This window comes from Cephus cinctus, unplaced genomic scaffold (assembly GCF_000341935.2).
Source record: "Cephus cinctus unplaced genomic scaffold, Ccin1 Ccin1_scaffold0345, whole genome shotgun sequence".
NCBI classification, from domain to species: domain Eukaryota; kingdom Metazoa; phylum Arthropoda; class Insecta; order Hymenoptera; family Cephidae; genus Cephus; species Cephus cinctus.
Window position 1 is genome coordinate 136,229 of NW_014333037.1, and position 19,435 is coordinate 155,663.

The 19,435-nt window shown below is 35.6% G+C and overlaps 1 protein-coding gene across 6 annotated transcripts; it reads left to right on the forward strand.

The window, feature by feature from the left end:
- Positions 1 to 102: 102 nt before the first annotated feature.
- On the forward strand, positions 103 to 18,867 carry LOC107267132. Of its 6 annotated transcripts, XM_015738427.2 has the most exons (10): positions 103 to 249; positions 404 to 468; positions 714 to 803; positions 870 to 1,114; positions 1,829 to 2,058; positions 5,976 to 6,245; positions 8,563 to 8,751; positions 11,484 to 11,722; positions 12,834 to 13,151; positions 18,633 to 18,836. In XM_015738427.2, exons 3-10 carry the CDS (start codon positions 721 to 723, stop codon positions 18,751 to 18,753), a joined length of 1,695 nt encoding a protein of 564 aa, XP_015593913.1. In that variant the 5' UTR covers positions 103 to 249; positions 404 to 468; positions 714 to 720; the 3' UTR covers positions 18,754 to 18,836. The 6 variants fall into 6 exon arrangements, with proteins under 6 accessions (XP_015593913.1, XP_015593914.1, XP_024940110.1 ...); XM_015738428.2 differs by lacking the exon at positions 404 to 468 and having other exon boundaries at positions 18,633 to 18,867; XM_025084342.1 differs by lacking the exon at positions 404 to 468 and having other exon boundaries at positions 870 to 1,042.
- The last annotated feature ends 568 nt before the right edge of the window (positions 18,868 to 19,435 follow it).

Here is a 19,435-nt window from a genome sequence, read left to right on the forward strand (position 1 = left end):
CTTCCCGCCCAACACTGTTCGGATTCGGTGTATAAACTTTGTGTAGGTCCCCTCACGCTGAGTTGAATAAGGCCCGTCTCGCAAGGTACATCGCCATCTAGTGTCGAACTTCCAACCTTGATTATTAGGACCAGTTACTGGCACATGTCCCCCATTGGGGATACAGCCATAAGGAAAGGAAGGAAGGATACATAATCAATGTGAAGAAATTTAAATTGAATTACTGTTTTAACTAAGTGTTCGATATTGGTAATTTGATACAATATATTAAATATTTAACAATTATTGTATAAATTTAAACTTGCACGATCCACAAAGTATACAAAAAAGTTTCGTTTTTCATTGTAAATAAGTTTTACTTGTATATCATTCTCTTATATTACTGATACGTTACAACTTACAGGCTATGTTTCAACGGTATTTGAACGTAAGGTGGAGTACATGGGATTTTTACCCATAATTTTTCAAGTGGGTAGATAGTTACATCACATGTATTTTGTACCTTTTAAGTGAACTCCAATGAAAACATAGCCACAGAAACTTTTAATTTAATATCAATATTTATTATATAGGACACATGCATTTAATTAAATTTCTACCATTTAGAATTACATTTAATTACTTACTAAATTTCTCATTCTCTCATTTTTACAATGAAATTTATTTCTTTTTGTAGCCAAATATGCATATTAACACATTTTATCTAATTACAGGTAATAAATGGGAGATTTTATAGATCATTTAGATTGGGCTATTTCTCTTGGATGTCCACCGTCTGCTCTTACAACTGGCATAAGGAAATTGTAAGGGGTTATATAATATAAGGAAATTATTCAAGAATTTATAACGTACAAAGAATTTTTTCCTAGACTTAGTAATGGTGCACTGGGGATTTTAATCAATGAATTATCAGAAGTTCTAAATACAAGTTCATTTGTATTAGAATCACGCAAAAATGTTACCTTATACAGATTCAGAAATGGTGGAAATGATACTACGATCCAGCATATGAAAAATGTTACTCGATTAAGAAATGAAAAGTGTGAGTTACATGCAAATATTGTGTCTCATGAAATTTCTCACAATAATCAGATAATTTTGTTTTCTAAAAAAGGTAATTGTATTTTTGATTATATATTGTATAAGCAAGGAAGCTTTCCAGTGAACAGGCATGTGTCTATAATATAACAGTATAAAATTTGGTTAGCTTTAGTGGTATTTTTTTTATAAAAAATGAATGTTTTGCTTTATTGCTTTTTGCTGCTGTGTTGCCAACTGGAAATCTCCTTACATGATTTATTAATCAAGTAATAAAAATGTAATAATTATTGATATTTACCCTACAGAGAATCAGTCTGGATATCTAGTAATCCATAAGTTCTCTTATCTATACAACAGTAAAAGTTAATAGAAAAAAGTAAGAAAAATCAGTAAAAATTACTTTTTTTTACTTGCTTAATGTTTTTATTAATACTACATAATATAAGATAAAATGTTAGTGATTCGGAAACTAGAGTCTTCCAGTTGCATGATATAACAGCAGTGTTTATGTAATTTTCAATAGGTGTATATATTTTGTATTTTCAGTGCAATCAAAATAAGCATAAATGCTTCTTATTCAAACATCAGTAGCTAAGTGATAAAGCTTTTTTACAAACCAATATCCAAGCTCTTCGCTTTCTTTTCAATTCTGAACATTTTGTTTATCGAATGGTATTACTGGGTAGCTGAATGTTCAGATGGTCTCTAGTGTGTTAAAATATGCATTCAAAATATTCTTATTTTTATGATGAAATTTAATAAGAATGCTACTATTTTTGTTTCACAGCACAAATGTTAAAACGAGAAAAAACCAAACAGTATTTTCGTCAAGCTTGGAAGCATTTATTAGAAGCAAAGTCTTATGAACTACATACTCAAGTTGAAGATTGTAAAAGGATGATTCATATTTGCCAACATTTAATGCCTACAACTGAAATGGATTTAACTGTTACTTTTATGATTGATGATCTTTTGACTTCAGTGAACTCTTTGTACCATGGAGCTAATAAAAAAAAAGTAAGTGATTTTTTTTTATATGACTTTTCGGCACATCGCTCGCTCACTCGCTCTTTATTCGCATAATGAAAGCATTAGAGCCATTCTGTAATAGTAAAGTATTCTGTAAGTTAGATCGTCGTTAAGATGTCTTCAAAGGGTCTTATGTTTTTTGATGTACTATAGACGACTCATGTTTAATTGTAAGAAAGATGTCATTTTAACATAAGACTTCTACATATAAGACGTCAAAACGCGGGACATAGAACTATCTGAAAACGTTTTATCGATATCTTCATAATTTGTGCTGTGTGCGAAATTCTTTTTGCATGTCAGAGGAATTTCCTCAGGTTTTTTACTGCTTTGATTAGCTAGTTGAAAATGCTTTACGTTAATGACTACTCACAAACGATCGGCTGTAGAACGAGTCTGAGGCTTACATTAGTAGAATGGATGAATAGTTTATTGTCAAATTTGTAGTTATCAACCAACTTTGCCTTTTTTTTCTACAAATTTCATCCTTGACGACAAATTTGATGATGGATTGATAATAATATTTCTCAAAGTGTACATATGTGTTGTAAGAAAAAAGACGCTAATTATCCTACTTTTAAGGCAGGACCGCTAAAAATATTATTTTTTGATTAGCTGAATTTGTTCATATTTGTTGACTTAGGTCACTTTCATAATCATGGACACATCCAGTGGGTACCCTGTTAACATAATGACATCTTGAATACGCCATTTGAACGTCTTTAATAGGCTTCTGTCCTTCTGAGATAATGTCATAACTTCAAGTTTAAGATGTCCGGAAGTCTCGCTTTCGGATGTCTTAATCAAGTCGAAATAAAGATATCTTTATCAGCATATTGATTTGACGTTTTTCATGTTTAGGTTGAAAACGATTATATATAACATTTTCTTCTACATAGTTTGCTAGACTTTTATTCAGGCGCTAAAACGATCCAGTCGATCATAGTAGCTATTTAGTTATGCTAACATACTTTTATTAACCCATTAACGCCGAGGTGATCAGAATTTTTACTAACTTTTCAACTTGTTTATTTATAATGTTATCGGACCAAAAAAATAATGCAATAACTCTATTCCTACGCGAAATTTGATGCTTTTTCAGAATCTGAGCTCAAAATTTCGATTAGACACCGAGAAAAAAAAATATGGCCGATTTAAACGTGAAAAACGTGAAAATTTTCGAAAAAAAAATTTTTCGCATTTTTTTTCACAATGATAACGCAAAGGTATCAACTTTTTACTATGATCAGAGGTGATCATGGCACTCGAACATTAAGAGGAATTTTTTTTCAGAAAAATTCATCAACGCGTTTTTTCAAAATGGCGGCGAGAATGAAAAAATTGTATAAAAATCTTAATCTTTTGTTTTCTTAAAAACTATAAACTTTAAACAAAAATTTCTAAGAACAAAAATATCTTAAAATTAGTCAAATATCACTCAAATTTTTTCAGAATTTTTGGAGACAATTTTTGATTTTTGAAAATTTCAAAAAATCCAATTTTTCAAAAATACCTAAAAAATTTTTGAAAAAATTTGAGAGGATTCCTTGACTACTTCCTTGCTGATTCTGTACATATACATTGTTTTTTTCTACTCTTAGCATTACCCAGAGACAACGGCGTGGACGTGGTAGAACTTTGTCTCCTTTAGGGTGCTTTTTTTTCGTGAGTCCCCTTGCCACTCACTTTAACATTTCTTTTATCATTTTTTCAAAAATTTTTTAGGTATTTTTGAAAAATTGGATTTTTTGAAATTTTCAAAAATCAAAAATTGTCTCCAAAAATTCTGAAAAAATTTAACAGTGTTATTTGACTAATTTTAAGACATTTTTGTTCTTAGAAATTTTTTTTAAAAGTTTATAGTTTTTAAGAAAACAAAAGATTAAGATTTTTATAAAATTTTTTCATTCTCGCCGCCATTTTGAAAAAACGCATTGATGAATTTTTCTGAAAAAAATTCCTCTTAATGTTCGAGTGCCATGATCACCTCTAATCATAGTAAAAAGTTAATACCTTTGCGTTATCATTATGAAAAAAAATGCGAAAAAATGTTTTTGTCGAAAATTTTCACGTTTTTCACGTTTAAATCGGCCATATTTTTTTTTCTCGGTGTCTAATCGAAATTTTGAGCACAGATTCTGAAAGAGCATCAAATTTCGCGTAGGAATAGAGTTATTGCATTATTTTTTTGGTCCGATAACATAATAAATAAACACGTTGAAAAGTTAGTAAAAATTCTGATCACCTCGGCGTTAATGGGTTAAAACTTTTATCAGGGCTTTTTTGCCCAACAATTATTGCATATATATAGATTGCATTTTTTAGGTATTTTTGAAAAATTGGATTTTTTGAAATTTTCAAAAATCAAAAATTGTCTCCAAAAATTCTGAAAAAATTTGAGAGTGTTATTTGACTAATTGTAAGACATTTTTGTTATTAGAAATTTTTTTTTAAAGTTTATAGTTTTTAAGAAAACAAAAGATTTTTATACAATTTTTTCATTCTCGCCGCCATTTTGAAAAAACGCATTGATGAATTTTTCTGAAAAAAATTCCTCTTAATGTTCGAGTGCCATGATCACCTCTGATCATAGTAAAAAGTTGATACCTTTGCGTTATCATTGTGAAAAAAAATGCGAAAAAAAGTTTTTGTCGAAAATTTTCACGTTTTTCACGTTTAAATCGGCCATATTTTTTTTTCTCGGTGTCTAATCGAAATTTTGAGCACAGATTCTGAAAGAGCATCAAATTTCGCGTAGGAATAGAGTTATTGCATTATTTTTTTGGTCCGATAACATAATAAATAAACACGTTGAAAAGTTAGTAAAAATTCTGATCACCTCGGCGTTAATGGGTTAAAACGAAAATTGACCTGCGTTGCCGAATTTATCTTGTCTAAGCCTATCTACTGTTTCATTGTGGACCTTTAAGGATAGTAGCGACTCTAAGAAGTAATCATTCAATATATCAGGATGATATTTAATTTCATATGCATGTTTCTTGGAACTATGAATATCATAATTCCTTAAATTTTGCCATCTCTCTATATTTAAGCTGTCGTCAAATCTAAATGTAAAGTATGCTTTCCTCTCTTTGTTAATTGCAGCAGTATCGTAATTCGTATAATTTCTGTATGTTGCCCAATCTATCGTTTGTTAGAACTATGTCGAATAGAGAAGGTCGGCGAATAACAAAGGGTGATTCCATTTCGATAAAGATGACATAATGCATTATATTCAAGAAAGATAGCGGTAAGAAGCATGAAGTGTGATCGAAGGTTCTCTTTGAGATGTAATACAGGGTTTCCCAATTTTTAGGAACAAAATGGTGCTGATATCCCGTTTTGTTAAATGGTAAAAATTCTGTTTTGGTAATTTTCTGCGGTGCATTCACGTTTCAAGAACGCAACAACTGTTTGAATACATCGCCTCCAACATTTATACATAATTGAATATGGTGTTGAAAATGTGCAGATCTATTATTATTTATTTTAGCTAAACACAAAAAACGGCATACGATAAACGAACTTGAATACATATGTTTGAATTCATCTTGATGCCACCAACATCTTAGCTAAAAACGACATCGGTTATCATTTAAACATTTATCATTTAAGAACATTGGCAAGCTCAAATCTTCTGAAATGGTTTGATCGATGAATGGACGAATATCAACAGCATTTTGTCTCCTCGAAATTGAAAAACGTTCATATGAAAAAAATGTGTCCAGCTCTACTTACTTCAGAGATATATGTTTATGTTATTTAAATTGAGATACCCTGTATATTATTTTTAATATAGAACTCCGATGGGAAACAATTACGTATACCTTGTGTTTTTTTATAATCTAGTTAAAAAGAATAGTTTTGGGAGATGCGAACTAATGCATTTTTATATTGTTTATTAGGTCGTTCACAAAATATGGGAAGCGGTGTATCGCACTGATATGTGTAAATTGTGGAATGCTATATTACAAACCCAAACACAATCTATGGAAAAACTGGAAGCATTAAGAGGGCAGGCACTTCACTCTACGAACATCAGCAGAGCTAATTTTGATTTACAAATTGGCAACATATGTGGTAAACGTGTAATTGCTATATCAAAGCAATGCCTCTACAATACGCGAGTTAAAAATCGTGAACAACTCATAATGCAGTATATCAATAACATTGAGGTAATACAATTTTATATACAGTATTATTCTTTGTTTTATGTAATATTTAGAGGGCCAGAATTTTTACATCGAAATTATGCGAAAATGTTCTATACTGTTTCCGCTCCTGGTGAATGTACCGATTTTTGACAGTACCGGGTTACACAATAACGTGCGGCTTCTCGTTTTTCTCGGATCTTTGAATCGGGTCCGAATACCACTTTCGAATTTCTCCCCCGCTCGGATGCGGTCTTTTGACGAGCTCAATTCCAAGAGCGAGGATTGTCTGATTCTTTAATTTACACTAGTAGCAGTGATTGTACTTAGCTTACCTCTCGCGGCTATCTAAAATTTAGACAAGTGACTCTCTAAGGTTGTTCAAGAATTCGCACTAGTACTTTTCTCTAGGTTACTCAAAAATTCTTTTCTAATTAATTCGTACTAACGGCTCTATGATCGCTACACCAGAACTCTTTTTGGGATCAATCGTACGCGCGACGATCTCTTTCGCTGAGGGCGCACCACCGACCTAATAGGCAATAGGGTTGATAAGCAAATTTTAATTTCACAGATCTACCGCGCGGATTGATAACCGAGCTGTTTTGCGATTGGTATCCGGGCGAGGCGGATTATCAGTCATCCAGGGCCGCTACTCCTCTGGTGTTCTGGTATTCTTGAGGGTGGAAATCACTTTTACCCTCTCTAATCCAGCTATGCATGGCGCGGGACCGATCCCGCGACCCCCATGGCCCCTTGGGTGGTCGGTGAAGATCTCGCGGTGTCGGCCTTAATAGTTCCGAACGCAACTAAGTTGATGATAGATCGCTAGAGCTGCATATGCTCGGAGACGACCTTCGTTGCTGGGCGACAGACAAAACCATTCTTTGACGTTTCTCGGTCATCTCAATTCAGCTGACCAACCTGTATAGTCTGTTCGTATGTCGAAGTCGTGCCACTCAAAACAAAGTAAAACCAAGTGGGTCATAATAAATTCCGGATCGCTTGGTGTATCGCCATCGTCTCTCGTGTAAGAAGTTGCCTCATTATTGAGTTGCTGGTGTAGCCCACACTAATAATAACCAATTCTAACTGGCGAGGAAAATTCGACATGTTACAATCTACATATAGTAAGTTTTATAGTTTAGGATAATTTTGAAATGTTTAAAATTCATTATAACGTATATCTCAGTATAGCATAGTCGGCTCCCGAGTTCAGTGTTTTTTTTTTTTATATATTCCTTCCCTCGCTTTTGTTTCTCGGTGGCTTTGGGCAGGATGACGTCACCCGAAGACATGCCTATTGGATGTCACTCGCTGAGAACAGAAGTTCTCAGTTGAACAGTCAAGCACTGACTGAAAACTGCAATGTTCTATGATAATGCCATTTGACTTATAGAGATATCTCTGTGACGTCTTACGCAGATCATCCTGATCTCGCATTTCTTCCATTGATCTCCAGTGATTCGTGCTATATCCCGTTGACGAATCGCAATAAAATTCTAATGCAATTGACGACTTTTTATAATTTATAAAACATATTTCTTAAGAGTTTATATTCCCTGTAAGATATAATATAGATTTCTCGTAGTAGGTAAATCCGAAATCTATCTCCCGTTAATTACACATGGAAGTTGAATCAATTTTTGTCTATCTCAAGGTGAAACATGTATAATCCTCCATCGGATGTAGCACGAATTGCTGGAGATCAATGGAAGAAAAACGAGATCAGGATAACCTACGTAAGACGTCACAGAGATATCTGTGTAAGTCAAATGGGATTATCATAGGACATTGCAGTTTTCAGTTAGTGCTTGACTGTTCAATTGAGAACTTCTGTTCTCAGCGAGTGACATCCAATAAGCATGTCTTCGGCTGATGTCATCCTGCCCAAAGCCACCGAGAAACAAAAGCCAGGGAAGAAAACTCAGAGTTCGTAGGTGCCTACGTTTCTCTTGACGCCTCGCTTTGATTGGTCAACTTTGACCTGCTCCCATTTAAAAACTATGACTTTCAGGAGAAAAGGAAGGTCATTTTCATGATCAGGTGTGTCTCCCGAACACCGCCATACCCCGTTGGTTAGGTAATTTCGGAACACCCTGTATATTGAAAATCCTTATCAAGCTACACATGACTCTGCATACAATCTTTCTAAAAAAATATACAACCCATGGTTTTGTTTATTTCTCTATTTTAAGTTTTATTTCCGTAATTTTATGGAAACCCACGTGTGGTTTTTTAAGTGTTGCATTGTTACGAGCTGTAAAAAACAACCATTTTAAAGCCTGTAAACTGATTATACAATGTTATTTAATAAATAATACACGTATTATTTTTTAAGGAACATGTGAACTACCCTGATGAAACAGGTGATTGGATTGCGTTGATACTAGAAATTCAAAAACTAAAAGTTAAACTACTACAAGTCAAAAACGAAATTGACAATAAAACTATTCTTCAAGATCACTCAGTATCTACTTCTGAACTTACTGAAATGGTATCTACAATTCAACGTATCGATATTAGAACGGTGAGTGACATGAATTACATAATGTACATACAGGTAGTTTTGTATTCATAATAACCATTTTAGACGCCTGGGGTCTAATTCATCTAATTTTAGAATATAACGTGATTGAGATTATGTAATTTATGGAAAGTTTAATGTTGGGATTGATGATATTCGGGACGTCAAAAAAATACATTTAACGTTTCAACGATACACCGGCTGGTCATCAATCAGTGGGAAAATAGGTAGTTTATCTTAAACAAAATAGTAACCCACCCGTAGGTCTGCATCGAATTTTTGTTACTAACAAGGAAGGTCAGCTTACTGTACCCCCGCAACCTGGGTTGAAAAAATGATATTTTGTAGTTCACATCAAAGTATAAATCCTCACACAAAATGGGGTGCCCACTTACATATTTAAGGGGTGAAATTAATTCCTGAAAATCGGTGGTTTTTTCGTTTTTAGCTGATATTTTCGAAACTAAATTAGATACGGCAAAAGTTTAAATAGCAAAGTTATTCATTTTTCAGTGTTCTGCAATAATAATATGTAGTTGAAAATTATATAGAAATCGTTTATTTATTTTATTTTCATAATAATCGTGTTATTTTATACATTTTCCTCTATTTTGTGATAATAAACTTAATTGTTTCGACTCAAAATTAAATGATATCAATCTACATTCGTTTTTTCCATCTCAAGAACTCTTTAAACCGGAGAGTTATTTTTTTCAAACGCAAAAAATGTTATAGATTTGGTTTTGGAGATAATTCGGAACCACAATGTCACATTTGTGGTGATTCAGCTGTTATAGCATGTTCGTGGTGCAAAAAAAACCTTTGTCTCAAACACTTCTTTGAGGAGTATCATTATTGTAATGAATATAATCCATAATATGAAAGTGAAGAAACTGATAAGTGCATGGCCTGCTTTTTCCTCCTGCCTTCATGAGAACTAGACATCTTAATAGCTCTAATACATGAATTAAAGGCTTCTAGTAAATAAAATGAAGACATGTATATCAAATAAAGTTTTATATCGAATGGAAAATTGAAAAATCATTAAATTTTGAGTTGAAACAATTAAGTTTATTATGAAAAAATAGAGGAAAATGTATAAAATAACACGTTTTTTATGAAAATAAAATAAATAAACGTCCTCAAAATTACTAAGGTATCGATTGACATCGAACCATTTTCCAATAATCAGTATATCAAGTCGGCCTCTGTAATTTGAATCTCCTTGAATGTTATCCGAGAAGATTCAACTTATAACATAAATTGTATATAAAATACTAAATTAAACGAATGAGACATTGTGCACTGAACATCTTTCTATAATTTATGTTATAACTTTGTCCACCCTTCATTCATGCATCCGCAAGCCAGGCGGACGCCAGTCAATTTATTTGTCATCGGGAACTGACGAGCCGGTATGAACTGGGAGTTGGGGAGGAACAGGCTCAACTCCACCAAAACGAGAGCTCTGACGGAACCTATCAAATAATGCTATAACTTAACGGATCCTGTTGATTTTTGGAGACGCGTAAAATCGAGAAACGCAACCGTAGGTGCTGATCTTTGGAATCGCGTAAAATCAGCAAACGCAACTGGATGCACGAACTGGAGCGGGCGGGTACGGAAATGCACGGCCGCTCAGGCTGCTAGGTTGAAGTAGAGAGGGTCGGAGTAAGCGTCAGGCAAATGGTGCGGGATACAGAGAGCAACGGATCGATAACGTAACAGAACGAATCGGAAGTATCAAATCGAAATCTCTTCAACCAATTAATAAATTGGGAGTCCTGACCGGAGCTGATGCAGCTAACCCGTGAAGGCCGAGAACTGTATCCAGAGGACACTTGGATAGGCACTGTCCTAGGGCACCGCAATACACCGCCGGAACATCCACAGAAAATCCATAGAATTTCTTGGATGTCACGGGAGCAACGCGAGAACTGCACGAGCGATAACTTTCTATATTGTATCACAACACAGCTAGAAAAACTATCAACAGAAAGCACGGAAGCGCGGGTCAGCTGGGGATACGTCGGTCGATGCCCCGAGACAGACTGCTTTGACAACAGCCAAATTCGAAGACTAATCATTTTGATTGGTCGAGATCCTTATAGTCAATAACTCTTCCTTTCGAGAGCGTTCTTTAACGAATCGGTATGTAACTGTTGGAGATCATCCTAGGCCACTTCCCCAGGGATCGGGCGACAACTGGGCACCACATCCTTATCTCGGGTCAGAGGGTTTCTCCCCTGCCCTTAACCGTAACAAAACCATCTCCGCCCGTTCTATAGCCCATCTCCAGCGGGGCACCGGTATCTTACCCGAGATTTTGCCGGTCCGTGGACACGTCTCCGTCGGGTACTCTCCTCTGTCGGGCAACTCGGTACCTTGAAACTATCTCCCCACAGCAGATTCGAGCACTTCGACCTCAACTAGACTATATCAAATCCTCCGAGAAAATTGGCGTAACTATACGAATCAACCCGAGAACGTAGCTTCTAAGCAGGGTGGTGACTCGAAGGTAACCAGAAAGCGAGAACGCTATCTGAATCCGTAGCCGGAGTCTCCTTGTGACCGTGAATCGAAAAAACACGTCATAAATCTAATAATAATAATTTCGTCGAGTCTCGAATTTGTATAGCCTATGTGGTACATAATTTATTATAAGTACTAAATGTTTCAAATAATTTATCTTCTTGGAGAACTTGTTTAAATAATATAAAATATTTGTATTATAGGATGAACGTATTCGGGATATAAAAGAATCGCTCGACCTCCTTAAAATGTCGGCACTCCACATCCATAAAGCAGAAACAGACTCATTTGGTGTGATTTTTCATCTAGCAGCTTTACGAAATGGAAACCAACAATCATGGCGAATCATTAATCTCAGATCTGAACTTAATAGTTTTGACGATAGTTTCGACATAAGAGCCCAGAGAAAAATTAAAGTTATTGGTGATGTGATGGGTTACAGGTATGTATTGTTATTTATAGTGAATATCCGGTATACAGGGTGTTCGATAATCTCTCGGATAAGCTGCAGGCTACTAGATTCATCATAAAATTCTAAAGAAAATGGTAAAAGCAGAATTGAAATATTTCCATCACTTTGGAGAAAGTTGTAATTAAACATTGGGAATTTTCCCCAATGAGGAGCGTCAGGCGATTATCAGATATCAGTGAGGCATCGGATTGGCGTAAGATATTGCTGAATGTGCGCATCTGAAATCTCTCCCTTCCCCTACTTTATCAGTATGCGTCCTATGCATGGGCGAGCATATACGGGAGCATCTAGGAGCAAGCATAAATGTTAATAATAAAAGATATAACATGTTTGGAAATCATACACACTATTCTTTAATATCTTAGAATACATGGTCTTTAAGTTTTTCAGAATTTTTGTCTACACAGTTTTTAAAGAAATGAAGTTCATAATTGAACACTTCTAAAAAAGTCATTCTGCCAGATATGGTGGCAAAAGTGGTTTTCATGAGCAAATAAATAGCTGAAAATATTACATCTCAACAAACGCATGGTATTTTATATATTGAAAATGTCTTATGCAAAAAAAAATCGAAAATTTTGTTGGTATGGATTAGTTGAGGCAACCAAAATTGTAGACAAATGCGACAGCTTACAAATGCTGCTGAAAGGAGCGTAACTTGGCGCAGGGTTTGATGCCGATGGAAAGTCTCCTCTTCGTTCTCCTCGCCTAAGACGGTGACGAATCTTCTTAAGATGTACATAAGGTGGCTTGGAGAGTGCAGAAATCACACGCGTAGCAATGCCTACTTACTGTTTTTATTTCTATAGAGAATATAATTATCGATATAAGTCAAATTATGCTTTGACGAAATGGTGTTTTCAATCACCTATGATGGTATGCGAACAAGCATCATTGTGGTCATTTGAAGTCTTAATAATATTTGCATATAACCTTCGTCATCGCAATACAATGCCATCCACTCTACTGATCTTTATTCACAAAGCCTTAGTTTAAAATCGAGAAACATTATAATATTAATTACATGCTTGTTAGAAAAACACACTACATTCATGTATAACATATTTATTTTTTTTTGCAGACATACAATAAATTCCATTGACAAGGCTCTGATATTCATCGATTGGCATTGCATAAAAACGATTTTACACTTTTCATTAACAATTACGCCAATTTATTATTTACTGTGCTGCTATAAAACCTTGGCTTTAAATTTATGGCTTAAGCAATGGATGCCTCGGTTCACGGAAGAAATAAATGCATCATTAGGAAAATATATGACCATGAGCGGCGTATATTGTATTGAAAATAACATCAAAGAGGCGACTAATGCCATAGATTTAACAAATGCAGAGTTTTTTCATGAAGTGAAACAATACCACTTAATACTTGATACTTGGTAAGTATATCATACTATTTATAATCAATTTTCTTAAAGGAGTCTTTCACGTTCGAGGTTTTGGAAATTCGATTTCTTTTCTATTGCATATTTCGAATCTATAAGTCATCAGAAATGTACCTTCTGAAGAAATTCAAGAAATACAATTTCGTTAACGAGTGGTTGATCGCCCATCATGGTCATTCGCGATTCTTTGACGCGCCTTTGCAGTACGTTTTATTGTGTCATTCATGTCTAAACACGTTTTCCCAAAAGTTCTTTTTTTTCCAAAGTTTTGATAAGACTTCGACTAGAAGTATTCGGATATCTGTTCTATTTTTTTTTAAATTGTTCAGCAAACGTGCCGCTAGGTCAAGACACACGCTTTTTTGGAAATGTTTTTTGTTTAATTTTTACAAACCTTATAAACTCAAAAAACACGGTCAAAGAAATTTATCTCGTAAAAAAGCTTGTCATTTTGAAAGATTTGAAAAATTTTCAAAAAACTTGCGCCTAAACTTAGCCAACGTAATAAAGATTAAAAACATATTTCACTTTTTTCGTTACATGTAACCTAAATGGCCGAAGTTTTACCACAAACTCGATGATTACGTTATTGCAGACCGGTCAAAGACTCATCAAAGTCGCGGGTGTGAAAATAATTTTTAATAAAAATAATATTTCAAACATCAGAGAATGTATCAATAAGGCGTAAGGAACTATTTCTCATTATCATGTATAGTTCTTTTGCAAACTATCCGAAAAAAAGGCTTGAAATTTCTGTCCGAACGTGGAGGACCTCCTTCATATTATTTAGCTGTTACTTGTATTTAATGTGTTTCCACAATGTGAAACAGTTAATTCTTACGCATGAATGGGCTGATTCTAAAGGTATTGGCTTCATTTTCATCAAAATATGTAAAGGACCTCTCACTTTGTTGCGAGAGAGAACAGTTTTAGGGGGCTGGAATACTTGGGTGTAAAGTTTCCTCGCTCTAGTCTCGTCCGTGTGACAACTCATCCATACAAATAGTTTTTTTCACTCCTCGTTCATGCGCATACTAAACCCTGGTGTAATCAAGACTATACTCAAACAAATTTAGGTTTGGAGTCAATTGTGGTAAAATATTAAAAACTAAATACACGCTGGATGAAACATATTAGAGCAAACAAGTTTACCGTGAATCATATCCGCTAGAACCATGCTGCTATATGTTATGCAAAAAATCAAATCCAAAAATCTCTTGAAAAAATTTTTTTAATCAACAGCTCACTGTTAAATCAAAAGCATTTTACATTTAGAAATGGAACTTTATTCGGATATATATTATATTTTTTATTTATTGAGACTATCAGAAAGTGAAAAAAGTTGTTTTGTGGAAATCGGTAGGGGGTTCGAAAACGGTGGTATTAATTTTCATCCTTAGTATATCATCCTACATATATACTTTTTTGCAAAGCTAGGTATTATCGTAACATAAGTCATAAGTCTCACGTTTTTATACAGAATAACTACTCGAACATTGTAACGTGGCATTACAGAGTTGGAGGGGAGACCACCTAGGAATGACCGAAAAATAAATAAATAGAACTTGTCAGATCGGATAGTGAAAGGGCTTCTAGAATCATCGAGAAGTTTGACGAATCTCTTCCCCTCCCCGTGCGAGTTCGTGCAGGTTTCGAACGGCAGCCTTCAATCGGTTTGATCTCGAACGTTATTTCTCAGAATTGCGCATGGAGGATGTAATCCTCCGGAATCCAGTAAATTTCCATAACTTTCTTTCCTAACCTTACAGATTAGTGCGTAGCATTAGTGAATCAAAGAGAGTAGAGTAGAGTAGAATTTATTCTATCCTGGAGCTAGGCTCCCTGAGGACCGCAGGCATTGTTATATTACCATACAGGGAGTATACATGTCAACATTTATATTGTAACGTGGCATTTTAATACACGTCGCAAAATAGGCGAATTCGGCTACGTCGTGGGGCCTGATGGGTTACGGAACGTTTCGCGTGGCGTTGGACTGACTTCATTTTAGGAATTTGTATTTATTTCCTTGTGGGGAACGTTTCGTTTGTTTTTCAGTTCATTCAGCGGATTCGAGAGGATTCGACACAATTTATATTGAGACGAGGCCTGAGAGAGAGAACTCCTCCTCAGTCTCCTCCTACTGGGGACAGCCAATCATTTATTTCCCCACAAAAAATATTTTGCATTATTCTTTTGTTTATTTGCGTTACGCTTTTGTTTATTTACGTTACTATATTCGTTTACGTATCCACCGGTCACTGTTTTTGTTGGGAAATAAATGATTGGCTGTCCCCAATGGGAGGAGACGAAGGAGGAGTTATCGGTTCTCACGCGCTTATGATTTGCTTACTTTAATCCGTAATAATTAATAAACTAATTACAAATTTTGAATTTTGTTGACGCCAATATTTTTATTTTTTCACGCCAGATATAACGATATGTCTCCTGTCCGGGGCTTAAGAAACACCCTGTATAATGTGTGACGTGATTTTTCGATTCACGGTCACAAGGCGACTCCGGCTACTGATACAGATAACGTTTTCAATTTCTAGTTTCCTTCGGGTTGCCATCCTGGTCAGGAGCTAAGCTCTCGGGTTGATTCGTATAGTTATGCCAATGCTCTCGGAAGATTTCGTTATGGTTTAGTTGAGGTCGAGGTGTTTGAATCTGCCGTGAAGAGATAGAGTGCTGATAGCGCGCTTTTAAATTATTTGTTAGTGAGTTTAAAGGTGATCGTATTCAGAACCGCTTTTATGGTCACTCTTAAGGTCACTAACAGCTAATAGCGCGCTATTAGTGAAAAAGCCTATTCAGAACCGTTTTTAAGCATTTAATAGCGTGCTATTAGGCCATCTTGGGACTAACAGCGAGCTATTCGAAGATGTGGGCAGGGGCATGTTTAAAGTGACAGGTCGCTCAAATATGGCGGACCAGATGGAGGCTATTGCCGAGATAGATGAAGTCCGCGAAGTTAATGAAATGAGAGTAAGAAATCCGCAAGGTTTGCAAGAGAGACGTGATCCGTTTCGTACGTGACGTCATCCTTAGGCATTTTGGCCGTATTCAATGCTGGAAGGCTATCAGATTTCTGGAGATCTTCATCCTCCACAAAATTTTCCAGGCAAATTTTATTGATTTTGAAATCGAGTCCAGAAGGTTTTGAGAGAGCAGAATCTCCACCTTTACCACTCGCACGCTTGCGATAGCAAGAAATAGTCTTCTTTGCTGTGAGTTTCCACCGCTGCTATGCATCTCTTATATCTTCCCATTCCCTCTTAATTCCAGTCGCCTTCATTTTTTCTGTTAGTTTCATTCATTTGTCTCTTCTATTCTTTTGCAATGAAGCATTATTTGCTTTATTCTCTAGTATATCACGATTGTCGCTTACAAATTGTATGACTAATGCTTTTTGTTCGAGGGTGAATTTCTCTTGTCGTTCCATGATGATCTACAACCATTAATTTTTTTTTTTTCATTTTTATGTCATGCCTGTCTTATAATAGTTTTAACGTATTAATTGAATATTAATAGTTTAGCTTCAAGAAAGGGAATTCTAAAATTCGAATTTCAAATATGGCTGCAGTTTTCACCAAATATGAAGTTCGCGCTTTCCGAATGCCACCCAATACTCCCGGACATAATCGAATATGCCCGAGTCTTCCCGAATGATTCCGAACGCGGTTGAAAGTACATGTTACAAGACGCTGTTCCCTGTTAGCATACCTTTAGCTAAAAGCGGCTTAAAAGCGAGTTCTGAATACGGTCACTAACAACTCGGCAAAGTCACTTTTAACTGATAGTGATTCTGTTAGTGACCTTAACCCTTTTAGTGCGGTGCGAAAAACTGGTGCCTATGCGAGAATAACCGGACGAATTTGACGAATTTTACAACGGGTTGGGAAAAAGGTTATAAAAAGCAAACTCAAAATGATAGTTACATAATTAAAAAAACAACGTATTACGGAAGGAAGAGAGAATAATGTAATGCTAATTGTATTTCAACATTTATTTTGAGATAGAGTTTTCTCGCGATGCGAAGAATAAGGTGCCATCGCATACGCAACGATATATCGTCGTCCGGCACTTTTCCCAAGTGTAGCGAACGACGATATATCGTCGTCCGGCACTAAAAGGATTAAGAGCAAGTTCTGAATACGGGCCATAGTCTCGACGTACCGAGTTGCCCGGCAGAGGAGAGTACCCAACGGAGACGTCTCCACGGACCGGCAGAAGCCCGGGTGAGATATCGGTGCCCCGCTGCAGATGGGCAAAGGGCTATAGAACGGGCAGAGTTATAGTTTTGACACGGTTAAGGACAGGGGAGGAATCCCCTAACCCGAGTTAAGGATGTGGTGCCCAGCTGTCGCCCGATGCCCTGGGGAAGCGACCGTGGAGAATCTCCAAAAGTGTTATGTACCGATCCGCTAAGGAACGCTTTCGATTTGGTTTAAAGGGACGAGTCGAGGGAAACGGTATTAGTACTATTTATTATTAGGCAACTCGAGGGAATGGCTTATTATTGTTTATTATTAAGCAAGTTTTTCATGACTTGACTTGAGTTGCTCAGACACAGTACTTCATAAAACAGGCAGCCAATATAGAGCCAATATAGAGCAACTTCCGATTATGTATTTGGAGCCATCCAAGCTTACGTCTGTTACGTTAAATATGTGCTGATGTAGGTAGCCAAAGTAAGAAATGTACGCAGTTGTGATGAGATAGTTGCAACTTCCTTTCTAGTCCTTCTGTTAGATTAGTAAAAGCCGCAGTATCGGAGCCTCCTAGCTTTAATGATGCAGCTTTATCATTTTATAAAATAAAAATTTTCTTCCACTTGCACTAAAAAGGTAAAATAAAAACATCTGTCTATTAATTTTCATACTCTGATAAAACTTTTTGAAACAAATTTAGGACACTTAACTTAAATTCATTTCTTCCTTTTCTTATATAATTCGTGGCATGAAAAGACGGTTCCGTGACTTTTTCCCGTCAACCCAAAAACATGGACTTGGCCTACCTTCTGAAATCATTTCCACTTTGACACAATAATTTCTTTCTCCTAGTAAAAGCCTGAAGACGACCCGTACCAGTGGTTGAAACGTCGCAATAAAACACTAATTGTTTCCAGTTATTATAACTGCACATGGTCAACAGCCTACAAGCAAGAAATTGGTTATTCATGATAAACGCATTAGTTGAAGTAGTATGCCAATGAACGATTTCGTTAATCCAGACATTGGGACTTCATTAAAATAATGAAAGAATGTTAAGCTCATGATGTTACGAATGTTATAATGTTAGCTTTAATTTTCTTAATAATGTCACACTGATCTGATTGATGGAATCACCCACCTGCAGCCAACTTGACTTGGCGCATTTGTTGTGAATAATAGTGTATAATTTATCGTATACTATACGATTATAGTACTTCGTACTAAAGTTGTATTTTAATTATACATTAATTTATTTCAGGGTACATCAAGATGTTTTAGAAGAATTCATATTCGAGGGGACTATGGTTAACGGTACAACTTTGAAAGAATGGTTGCGGCGATATAAAATCATACAGCATCTTATGCAGAGACCTGTGTAATATCCACCTTCAATATCTTTAAAACAAAGACAACTGATTATTTTACATGGATAATAACTAAGTTGTTCTGAATTATCTGTAAGGGCTTATACAAATAAATACAATTTGCTTCATTTTCTTTGATTTTACTTATTTAGAATATCATATGAATCCCTAATTATTGCACGAAGTGTTGTGACGTTATCCCAGTTAACAAAACGTAACTCAACAAAATTAGAAGTCGGAAACGTAGGTGGTCTAGGCAAAACCGAAATTTTGGGTACCAGATATCCACGAAGGAATACCACGAGCTCTAAGCTCGTTACCGATACAGTAAGAGTTGTGAAAAATAATCAGTTCAGAGTAACCGATTGCCACCAGGCTAATTAACCTAAGGGTCACATGGCCAATGTAACAGATAAGGGCACCACGGCTCCGAAGAGACACTAAACGTACTTAAACCTAAAGGGTACCTGGAACTTGAAAGAATCATACTAAATCACACCACTCTGCGTCCCATGGTAGGCCGCTTCAGAGGCTAGCTCGTCGAAAGCATCGCAGCGTTCAAAAGGTATGGAAGAAAGGAATCAAGCCAGGGACTTAGGGAAAGCGATAAGAAACACTACAAGAAAATAATCCAAATTAATTAGTTAACGTATCAGAGTTGTATTAAGCAAAACCAAAATTCAAATAATCGACAAAC